Source organism: Pantherophis guttatus, chromosome 3 (genome assembly GCF_059756535.1).
Source record: "Pantherophis guttatus breed Tessera chromosome 3, ASM5975653v1, whole genome shotgun sequence".
Taxonomy (NCBI): Eukaryota; Metazoa; Chordata; class Lepidosauria; order Squamata; family Colubridae; genus Pantherophis; species Pantherophis guttatus.
The window spans coordinates 1,566,254-1,578,573 of NC_142065.1; the positions used below are offsets into that span (position 1 = coordinate 1,566,254).

Below are 12,320 nucleotides of genomic sequence, written 5' to 3' on the forward strand. Positions count from 1 at the left end.
AACCCGTAAAAACACCATCAGTCCAGGCCGGGGAACTCGAATAGCCAAGTTTTTAATTCGCGGCGAAAGATGCGAAGGTCAGGGGCCAGCCGAAGCTCCAAGGGAAGAAATGTCTTCTAAGAAAAAAAAACCCAAGAAAGTCCAGTTCCTTTTGGAAAAAGAGCAACTTTGGGACAAAATCTCTGCTCTATTTTAAAAAAGAAGAAAAAGGGAAAATATCCCTAAAAATAATATACCATGTTTCCCCGAAAATAAGACCCTGTCTTATATTTTTTGAATCCCGAAATAAGCGCTTCGCCTTATTTTTGGAGATGTCTTATTATTTTGGGGCGTGTGGAGTAAGATGGGGCTCCTCTTGCTGTCTTACCTGATTTCCAGCTTTGCATTTAAATATTTTCAGGGAGGGCTTATTTTGGGGCGGAGGCTTATTTTTGTGCATACACTCAAAAGCCCAATTGGGCTTATTATCAGGGGATCTCTTATTTTTGGGGAAACAGGGTAGATATAACATACGATGAACAGTTGTAGGAACCAGGCCTGGCTAGTCTAGGGAAGAGAAGGACCAGGGGAGACAGAACAGCATCTTCCAATATTTGAGGGGCTACCCCAGAGAGGAGGAAGGGGCTCAAGCTGTTTTCCAAAGCACCTGAAGGCCAGACAAGGAATAATGGATGGAAACTGACCAAGGAGAGATTCAACCTGGAAATAAGGAGAAAATTTCTGACAGTGAGAACCATCAACACATGGAACAGAAGTTGCCTTCAGAAGTTGTGGGAGCTTCATCCCTGGAGGCTTTCAAGAAGGGACTGGACTGCCATTTGTCTGGGTTTGTATAGAAGTTGCTGCTTGAGAAGGCTCGACTAGAAGACCTCCAAGGTCCCTTCCAATTCTGTTATTCTGTTAATCAGTGGAATAAATTGCCTTTGGAAGTGGTGGGTGCTCCATCCCTGGAGGCTTTCAAAAAGAGACTGGACAATCATTTATCTGAAATGGTGAATAGGGTCTCCTGCTTGTGCAATGGGTTGGACTAGAAGACCTCCAAGGTCCCTTCCAACTCTGTTATTCTATGTCCGTAATGGCCAACCTCTGTGCCAGAGGTGGCATGCAGAGCCTCTCTGTGGACACACGCACCATCGCTCCAACTCAGCCAGCTGGTCGTCCGGTTTCCGACGCACGCATGCATACCGACCAGCTAGTCGTTGGTTTTCCAAGGCTCGTATGCGCACTAGCCAGCTGGTCATTGGGTTTCCGGTGGTCTGGGGTGCGCGGGATGCATGTGTGCGTGTGCCTTCCGGTTTGGGCACTCTGTGCCTAAAAGGTTCCCCATCACTGTTCTATATTCTACTGCTGGTTTCTGTGTTGCTGATTTTCTTCATTTTTTTTAAAACCTCCTCTCCCACCGCAGACATCCCTGGCTGTGACTTCAAAGTGGGAATTCCTCAAACTGTTGAGAAATTGTTCAAGACTGATGTCTGGGTGGAAACCGGTTTACAAGAGACACCAAAGACCGTTTCACCATCAAATTGCAACCTTAGTTTTGGTAATATCCCACCCAGTCAGGCAGGAAGGGATGCAGAAATCCAGAATAACAGAGGTGGAAAGGAACTAGAAGGAGGAAGAGGAGGAGGAGGAGGAGAACAACTGTGGGGTCATTGGGGCTCTCTGAACTTGGGGATTTTCTTGCAGACGTTTCATGACCCAACTAGGGAACATCATCAGTGTTAGAAGGGAGGAGGAGGAGGAGGAGAACTGTGGGGTCTTTGATGCTGTCTGAACTTGGTGGTTTTCTTGCAGACGTTTCATGACCCGATTAGGTTACATCGTCAGTGCTGGTAGGGAGTGGTGTGTGCTCTCTATTTATATTCTGTTAGCTTGCCCCTGACACTGGGGTTGGTCTCGGAGGTTCTTTGCTTGGGCTGTTTAGTGTTGACTTGTCTGGCAGTTCTTTGATTGGGGTATTGTTTAGTTCTTGATTGTGGGTCTGGTGTTAATCTTGGAGTTGATCTCGCTCATCTGGGTGTTGATGGCTGGTGTGTGTGCGGTCTCCTTGTTCCCTTTTTGGCTAGTCCACTATCTCTTGTGCACAGTCTATAAATATTGTTTATGTCTATGTGTCTGTTGATGGCTAACTTGTCTGAGGGCCAGGCCTCTGACAAATTCCCTGGCATTTTTTTTTTCCCTGCAGGAAAACCACCAAACTCAGAGAGCACCAAGGACCCCTCATTTCAACCCTGAACTACCCTGTTTCCTCCCCAAATAAGACACCCCCTGATAATAAGCCCAATCGGGCTTTTGGGCGCATGGCAATAAGGCCAAGCGCTTATTTCAGGGTTCAAAAAAATATAAGGCAGGGTCTTATTTTCGGGGAAACACGGTATATATATTCTCTTTTATTGGTATGGCAACACTAATGGCCGATTGAGGAGGGGGGAACCTGGCAGTGCCCGTCTTTGCTGGGCACAAAAGCCCACCCTCTCCTGGCACAGAGCAAGTCATTGCAGAATCCCCTCCACAGGCAGCTTCCCAGCTCAGGGAGATTTTTCCAAGGGGGGCAGCAGATTAAAGGGGTCTGGCTTTTGGGTCATCCCTGGCCTGGTCCCCAAGGGAGGGCCAACACTTTGTTTGGGAACACAACAGTGTGAACATTGTGGGAAAGAATCGTCCCACAACTTCCTGCCTTTGTTTCCCTGCCTTGAATTCTTCTCTGCCTACAGGCTGCCTGGATGGAAGAGATAAAACCTAGGCCAAAGACCACGTGCCCCCCCCCAGCCACACCCACCCACTCTGCAGCCTTCCTCCTCCCTTCCCACCCCACGGAAGAATGTGGGGGTTCAGGCTGGGAACGCCCGGCAGAGCTTCAGAGAAGTCCAGTCCAGGGCTGTTCGGTATGGAGATATCCACTGAAAGTGAATTTCATTTATTTATCTAACAGAATAACAGAGTTAAAAGGGACCTTGGAGGTCTTCTAGTCCAACCTCCTGCTCAGGCAGGAGACGCTATACCATTTCAGACAAATGACTGTCCAGTCTTTACTTAAAAACCTCCAGTGATGGAGCACCCACAACTTCTGGTGGCAAGCAGTTCCACTGGTTAATTGTTCTCAGGGTTGGGAAATTCCTCCTTAGTTTCAGATTGCTTCTCTCCTTGATTAGTTTCCATCCGTTGCTTCTTGTCCTGCCTTCAGGGGCTTTGGAGAACAGGTGGACCCCCTCCTCTTTGTGGCAGCCCCTCAAATTTTGGAAGACTGCTATCATGTCACCCCTAGTCCTTTATTCCTTTAAACTAGACAATTCCTACAAGTTTTCTTCATATGTTTTAGCCACCGGTCCTCTAATCATCTTGAGGTCCAGGGTGATGGGATTATGAAGGAGAGGACATGACCTTTGAGGACATAATAGGATCAACCCACCACCATTTCAGCAAAAGACACAAGCCCCTTCATGGCACAATCCCCAGAACGGTTCAAACTTCAAAGTCACAGAAACTTATAAAGATCCATCCGCTCATTCAACCATTTGGCCAGCTGCCCCAGAACCGCATGCTGCGGTTCTGCTTCATCAATAAACTTTCTTTCCAATCAGCCTCCATGTTGTTTCCAGCGTCTTTCTCCCAGCTTGCAACGGAACCAGATGGATTTTACCTCCTACTGGTGGATGATGGGAGTTGGGATCTATCCCAGCTCACAGAAGGGTTTCCCCCCCCCTGCTCCCTCCCTCCCTCTCCAGGGGCAACCAAGGCCCTCCGCTCACCTGTCTCCGTTATGAAGGTCAGTTTGTCCACGCCTTCTTCGTACGCTCTCCCCGCGAAGTTCAATGTGATCCGGAACGGCTGTCCTCGGCGTACGAAGAGCTGATGGGAGCCCATTTCGGAGGTCTTGTGCTCCTTATTGTTCTCCTCACATTTCAGGTCCCAGGTCTCTAACTGAAGATCTGCGGGAACCCAGAAGAAAAACTAGATTTATTTTTTTTTTCCTGCAGGATATCATCTTCCCTTCCCTTGCAATAAAAAAAAAAGGGGGGAGGATAATGAATTAGAAACCTTGAGCAACTTCAGATCGCCAGAAGGCCGCTTTGGCATCTCCTTTTGTGTGAGGACTTCACTGCGTGTAACAATGGTAGTCCTCGATTTAAGACAGCCTGCTTAGTGACTGAAGTTACGACAGACTCCCCATAAGCTTCTTGAACATGGAAGGAAGCTAAAAAGGGCATCTGCAGCTGTTTGCAGCATCCTGTGTCGTAGGATTGTTTATTATTATTAATAATAATAATGTTATCATTATTAAATTTGATTGCTTAACGTTTGATTTACAATTTTTTTTTTTGCCAGAAATTGGCGTTTATACTTCCAGTATTTTTCCGGCAAAAAAATGCCCCATAGTGAACAATGGATTCATTTAACGTCCATGACATTTACTTAACAAAAATGTAAAATTCACATTTTACAACTGCCACAAAAAAGATTGTAAAATCGGATCTGGTTGTGTGGTGACTTGCTTTACAACCATCCCGACATACGACCATAAATCATACAGGGTCTCCTCCTTGGGGTGGACTAGATAGAAGTCCTCCAAGGTCTCTTCCAACTGTATTATTCCGTTAGTCATAAGTCAAGGACTGCTTGTACATAAATTGAGGCAAATTTGGTGGCCATTTATAGTAATGCCAAGTCAAGGTTAATATCGATTTTCAAAATCATTTTGTTAGGCGTGCCATAATGGGAGTTTGGGAAGAGATATTAAGTAAGATTGACTCCTAAAATTTCTTTATAGTAACACCTGTGGAAGCTTTTTTATAGAAGAGAAATTGTCATGATACAAACTGAGTTGACCTATGTGGATTAATTGACTTGCACTCAAGGAGAATAACAGAATAAGAGATCTTGGAGGTCTTAGAATAGAATAGAATAGAATAGAATAGAATAGAATAGAATAGAATAGAATAGAATAGAATAGAATAGAATAGAATAGAATAGAATAGAATAGAATAGAATAGAATATTGTATTGTATTTTGTATTTTGTATTTATTTGATTTATATGCCGCCCTTCTCCGAAGACTCAGGGCGGCTTACAATGTGCTCAGCAATAGAATATTCTCAGCAATAGAATATTGCTCAGAATAGAATATGAATATAATAAGAATAGAATAGAATAGAATAAGAATAAGAATAAGAATATAATAAGAATAGAGTAGAATAGAGTAGAATAAGAATAGAGTAGAGTGAATAGAATAGAATAGAATAGAATAGAATAGAATAGAATAGAATAGAATAGAATAGAATAGAATAGAATAGTTGGAAGGGACCTTGGAGGTCTTCTAGTCCAACCCCCTGCCCAGGCAGGAAACCCTACACCACTTCAGACAAAGGGTTGTCCAATATCTTCTTAAAAATTTCCAGTGTTGGAGCCTTCACAAATTCTGCAGGCAAGTTGTTCCACTTATTAATTGTTTAACTGTCAGGAAATTCCTCCTTAGTTCTAAATTGCTTCTAAACTGCCTTCAGGTGCTTTGGAGAATAGGTGGACCCCCTCTTCTTTGTGGCAGCCCCTCAAATTTTGGAAGACTGCTCTCTCCCTTAGTCCTTCTCTTCATCAAACTAGACACACCCAGTTCCTACAACCGTTCTTCGTATGTTTTAGCCTCTCCAGTCCCCTAATCATCTTCTAGCCCAACCTCCTTCTCAAACAGGAGACTCCATGCTAGGAGTGGCCAACCTTGGAACCTCAAGCCTTGAGGACTTCAACTCTCAGAATTTTGGGAACTGAAGTCCACAAGTCATAAAGTTCTCAAGTTTAGGTATCCTTACCATAGACAATTCCGGACAAATGTCAGTCCAGTCTCTTTTTAAAAACTTTCAGTGTTAGAGCACCCACAACTTCTGAAGGCAAACCAGTCCACTGATTAATTCCGAATCAGCATCAGAATAGAGTTGGAAGGGACCTTGGAGGTCTTCTAGTCCAACCCCCACTCAAACAGGAGACCTCTATCATTTGAGGCAACTGACTGTCCAGTTTCTTCTTAAAAAGCTCCATTGATGAAGCAGCTACAGTGTCTGGTGGCAAGCAGTTCCACTGGTGAATTGTCCTCACTGTTTTGAAGTTTCTCCTTAGTTACAGGTTGCTTCTCTCCTTGATTAGTTTCCAACCATTGTTTCTTGTCCTGCCCTCAGGTGCTTTAAAGTTGAGCACCGTCCCCTCCCCCATTCTTTGTGGCAGCCCCTCAAATACTGGAAGACTGCTATCCTGTCCCCCCCAGTCCCTTTTTTCCTCTAGACCTGCCAAACAATTAATTAATTTTTCCCTGAATTAAAAACTAGAAAAGAACTGGAGAAGAGAAGGCCGTATCTACTCATGCATTGGTCTTATGCAAATTGACAGATTTAAACAGAATGAGAAGAATTATGTTTTTATGAATGAGAAAAGTGACTTTGAATTGGATTTATGTACTGGAGTGATTGCTGAGATGTATAAATGACTGTATACGGGAGTTGAACACGTCAAAGATCGTTTGATTAAATGGATATGAAAAAAATTGGATATAACCTCATGCTTGATCAAGAAGAGAACAAGGGGAGCGAAGGACCGAAATTTACACTGAATTATTATTTGAAAGAGGAGTTTTATAAGGAGATGTGTCGTTCGTATTTAACACCTGATAGATTGTGAAAGAGGTATAAGGGGAGGGGGTTCCGACATACAGGTACTCCTCGACTTACGACCACAATGGAGCCCAAAATTTCTGCTGCTAAGTGAGACCGTCGTTAAGTGAGTGTTGCCCCTGTTTTATGACCTTTCTTGCCACGGTGGTTAAGCGGACCTTTGCAGTTGTTAACTTTGTCACCCGGTCCTTCAGTGAATCTGGCTCCCCCCACCCCATTGACGTTGCTTGTGAGAAGGTTGCAAAATGGGATCGCGTGACCCAGGGATCCTGCGACCGTCATAAGTACACGCCACGTTTGAATTTTGATCACGTGACCAATGGGGCTGGAATAGAATCATCACAGGAAGGATGCAAAAGGAGAGACAGAATGAAATGTCTATGGCAAAAATTAAAATAATTTTTTATTAAAATAGAATTGTTAAATTGTCCTACAGCGAGTTGGCTGTGACAAGTTGTCCCATTCTGGACAAAAGGCTGTCCAGTCTCTTCTTGAAAACTTCCATTGATGGAGCAGCCACAACTTCTGCAGTTCTGCAGTTGGTGGGCTGCTACCGGTTCATCCTGGTTCGGGCGAATCAGTAGCAGCGGTGGCGGGAGGCTCCGCCCACCTGCCCAGACGTCATCAAAAGCGCCACACATAAGAGAAGGGACATAGGCATCCCGAATCGATGGGACCCATAACATGCACTGCCTTCCTGCCCATTTCTCTTCTCTGCAGCCCTTTATTTAGTGACTGTTCGACATTACAACAACATTGAAAAAAGTGACTTATGAGCATTTAAGACCATTGCAGCTTCCCCATGATCACGTCATCAAAATTCAGACACTTGGCCACGGACTCATATTTACGACGGTGGCAGTGTCATAAAAGGGGGACACACGATCCCCTTTTGCGACCTACTGACAAGCAAAGTCCACGGAGGAATCCAGATTCGCTTAACGACTGAGTTACTAACTGAACAATTGGCAAGGATTCACTACAGGAAGAAAAGTCATGAAACGAGGCAAAACTCACTTAATAACTGCAGCAAGGAACGTCATGAAATGGGGAAAAATTCAGTTAGCAACGGTCTTACTTAAGGTCAGAAATGTAGGGGCGCAACGGTGGTCGTAAGTCGAGGACCACACATATAAAGCTCTCCGTCGGCAGCCTTCTTCTTCGGAGCTCTCAAATGAAGAATGCAAAGGCCGAGCTACATGTTACCCCCATAGTCACAGGCCCAGTTTCCCTGGAAAACCACCTGCAGTTGCTGGCCTTGTACAACTAGTCCTCGTCTTGTGACTGCAATTATTCCCAGGAGGGCAGGATGAGCCAGAGCAGACCGCGGAGGGGCAGGAGGGCTGGGGGAGGGCAGGTGCTTCGGTCCCGGCCAAGAATGTCCTTGCGTGGCCAAGGAACACAAACCCAGTGGCGCTTTGGCCGCAGCCTCCGAATTGGCCGCGGGGCCTCTGGGCACCCCTCCATCCCCTCCCCCGGCAGCTCCAGGCCTCCCTCCCTCCCTCCCTGACCCGCCCCCCCCGCCCCTCCCCTGCCCCTGCCTTTCTTGAGTCACCTCCTCACCCTCCTCTGGCAACACAACTGAAGGAAACGTTGTGCCACCCGGTGGGATTGTTGAGGTCTGAATGGGAGGTTTTGCCATTTTTATAAACACACACACACACACTCATTTTCTCTCACCTTCATTTTCTTCTCTCATTCTCTTTCTCTCTCTCTTTCTATTACTTTCTCTTTCTTTCTTTTTCTCTTTCTTTTCTTTTCTGTACTCTCTTTCTCTCTCACTTTCTCTTTCTCTCCCTCTCTCTTTTTCTCTTTCTCTTCCTCACTCCCTTTCTTTCTTTTTCTATTTCTTTCTCTCTTTTTCTCTCCCTCTCTCTTCCTTTCCGTCTCTCTTTTCTTTCCTCTCTCAATTTCTCTCTTTTCTCTCTTTCTGTCTCTTTTCTCTCGCTTCCTTTCCCCCCTCTCTCTCTTCTTTCCCCTCTCCCTTTCTCTCATTCTTTCTCTCCCTCCCTCCCTCTTTCTTTATCTATTTTTCTCTTTCTCTTTCTCTTTCTCTCTCTCTCTCTCCCTCCCTCCTGCATTTTAAGGCATAGGGTCGTGGATGAGTAAGAATCCTAACACTGGAAGGGACTTCGGAGGTCATCTTGTCTAAGGGTAGGGTAGGAACCCAAGCCAAAATGTCCCAGACGGATGGCTGCTCAGCCTCTCCTTGAACCCACCCATCCGTCTGATTCATGGATTCTGCTCAGATGAGTAAGATTCCTAAGACTGGGAGGTGTCCTAGAGGTCAGCTAGTCTAACCCCCTACGGAAGGCAGGAACCCAAGCCAAAGCTTCCCAGATGAACAGCTGTTCAACTTCTCCTTGATCCTGCTCATCCGTCTGAGTTATAGATTCTGCTCAGATGAATAGGACTGTTTAGAAGTAGAAGGGAACTTAGAGGTCATCTAATCTAACTCCCTGCTGAGGCTAGGAACCCAAGGCAAAACATTCCAGATTGATTACTGCCTAGCCTCTCCTTGAACCCACTCCTTGGTCTCAGTCATGGATTCTACCCAGATAAGTAAGAGGGTTAGATACAGGTAGTCCTTGACTTACAACAGTCCATTTAGTGACCATTGCAACAGCACTGAAAAAAGTGACTTCTGACCGTTTTTCACCCTTACGACCGCTGCAGCGACCCCAGGGTCACGTGATGAAAATTCAGACACTTGGCAACTGATTCACACTTACGGCGGTCTCAGGGTCCCAGAGTCACGCGATCCCCTTCTGCGACCTTCGGACAAGCAAAGTCAATGGGGAAAGCTGGATTCACTTAACAGCCGTGTTACTGAATTAACGACGGCAGTGATTCACTTAACAACGGTGCCAAGAAAGGTCGTAAAATGGGGCATAACTCCATTTGTCTTGCTAAGCGTTGCCTAAGCTTAGCATCAAAAACTCTGGGCTCAATTGTTAGGCCGGGCTGGCCTAACATTTTTTAAAATGTTTTTAATTGTCTGTTATTGTTATTGTTTTTAATCGTGGGGCCAAATTTATATATATCTTTTTAATTGTATTTTAATGTTTGTAGTTTATGTTTTTACTTGGCTGTTCACCGCCCTGAGTCCACAGGGAGAAGGGCGAGATACAAATTTAAAAATAAATAAATAAATAAATAAATAAATAAATAAATAAATAAATAAATAAATAAATAAATAAATAAATAAATAAATTGTGGTCATAAATCGAGGACGACCTGTAGAAAAGACACTGTAGAGGTCATCTAGTCCAACCCCCTACTGAGGGTAAGGAGCCAAGCCAAAGCTTCCCAGATGAATGGCTGCTCAATCTCTCCTTCCACCCACTCATTACTCTGCTCGGATGGGTAAGAAACCTAGACGCAGAAGGGAACCTGAAGGTCATCGAGTCCCTACTGAGGCAACCATGGATCCTGCTAGATAAGACCAACCCAACCCAACCCAACCGTCCAGTTGTTTAAACCTGGACTACACCTTCCACAATCCACAAACTGGGGATTATCATGGGACATGAAGTCCAATCCACTTGGACAGCTGATCCAGCTGAACGGACAGCTACATCTAACCATTGGGCAGGTCTAGTTTAATGAAAAGAAGGACCAGGGGTGACATGATAGCAGTCTTCCAAGATCTGGGGGGCTGCCCCAAAGAGGGGGGGTGGGTGTCAAGCTATTCTCCAAAGCCCCTGAAGGCAGGACAAGAAGCAACGGATGGAAACTAACCAAGGAGAGAAGCAACCTACAGTAGAACTAAGGAGGAATTTCCTGACAATGAGAACAATTAACCAGTGGAACTGCTTGCCACCAGAAGTTGTGGGTTCTCCATCACTGGAGGTCTTTAAGAAAAGATCGGACAGCCACTTGTCTGAAATGAGGGTCTCCTGCTAGAGCAGGGGGTTGGACTAGAAGACCTCCAAGGTCCCTCCCAACTCTGTTATTCGGTTATTGAGTCTTTTGGGATATGGCTTGTCTGGTCCGGGAACGATGGGTGGCCCCAGACAGGCTTCTGATCTGTACAAATTCCGATCTGTACGCGTGTTCGATTCTTTATTTAAAATATTTATTTTGAAAAAGCTGTAAAGCACAGCAGAACAAACAAAAATAATAATAATTTAGAGGCAGGAAGCTGAGTAAATGGAGTTTGGATGAATGCCCTGATTTTGTTCTGTGTAAATGGGGGTTATTTAGATCTCTGTGTCTCAATCTGCGCAACTTTAAGACGGGTGAATTTCAACTCCCAGAATTCCCCAGCCAGCTGGCTGGAGAATTCTGGGAGTGGAAGTCCACCCGTCTTAAAGTTGCCTGGTTGAGAATTTCTAAATGAAAAATTTCTACCCATGTAGCAGAAAAATGATGAGAGACAATCGTTTGTGGGTCTCCCAGGGGTGCGACCCCCTGAGAAGTACCTTTAGGATCTCCTTGGACAATGCTCCTCTCCCCATTTTCCTGCCTTTTACCCAGGTGCTCCCTTTGGGAAGCTCCCCCACCCCAGAAGAGTGAAACATTTTGGGAAATATTAAAAAAAGACAGATTATATTTCTCTAAAAGAGAAATGGAGACACATGTTTTTAGAGGCAGAAAGCATCCCCCAAGTCTTTCTTAACAGCCCACAGCAGACGCAAGCACTTAAAAGGAAATAAAGAGCTTATTGAAAGAGGAAACCAACTATCTAGATGGCCCTATTCATAAGCCAAGCAAATCCTGCAGGCAGAAACCCATTCAAGACAGGATATTTCGAAACTCCTTGCAGCAAAGTTTGACCTCTAACAAAGGCAGAATGGTAGGATTAGAACAAGCAGCCCCTCACTCAAGATCCAACACAGGACGAAAGCCATTAGCCACAATAGGAATTGCCCAACACCCTCTTAGAAACACAAAGCCCATATTGCACAAATGCCAAACTTCAAAGTTACAGAAACTATAAAGATCCATCCATCTGTTCAGCCATTTGTTCATCTGTTGGTTCTGTTCATCGTTAAACTTTCTTTCCAATCAGCCTCCATGTTGTTTCTAGCATCTTCCTCCCATCTTGGAACTGAACCAGATGGATTTTCCTTACAACAACCCCAAACCATCAGCCACACCCCACTGGCCTGGGCCTTGTTACACACTCCACCCCTGCCTCAGACAAGGAGCGTAGAAACATTTTTGTTTCTGACCAGTTCTGGAGAACTGGTAGCGGAAATTTTGAGTAATTCGTAGAACCGGTAGTAAAAATTCTGACTGGCCCCGCCCTCATCTATTCTCTGCCTCCCGAGTCCCAGCTGATCGGGAGGAAATGGGGATTTTGCAGTAACCTTCCCCTGGAGTGGGGTGGGAATGGGGATTTTGCAGTATCCTTCCCCTGGAGTGGGATGGGAATGGGGATTTTGCAGTATCCTTCCCCTGGAGTGGGGTGGGAATGGGGATTTTGCAGTATCCTTCCCCAGCCACACCCACCAAGCCACACCCACAGAACCGGTAGTAAAAAAATTTGAAACCCACTACTGATCCAAATGGATCCTCGGCGGTTTCCAAGGTTCTGATAGGTCGAATTGGCAGGAAGATCTGGTCGAAACAGACCAACAGTATATCACAGAAGTGAGCACACCCCTAGGTGATAATGGTTGCCAGCAGTTTAGACATGAATGGTTGTGTGTTGCGTTAT

The 12,320-nt window shown here is 45.3% G+C and overlaps 1 protein-coding gene across 1 annotated transcript in view; it reads right to left on the reverse strand.

Annotated features, from left to right (window-relative positions):
- The window catches only part of TGM2 (transglutaminase 2), a 71,277-nt gene that overhangs the window by 54,696 nt on the left and 4,261 nt on the right, over positions 1–12,320 (reverse strand). The window contains exon 2 of the mRNA XM_034419407.3: positions 3,750–3,929. Within this exon, the coding sequence (XP_034275298.2) occupies positions 3,750–3,929 (180 nt within the window). The remainder of the gene's footprint in view (positions 1–3,749; positions 3,930–12,320) is intronic.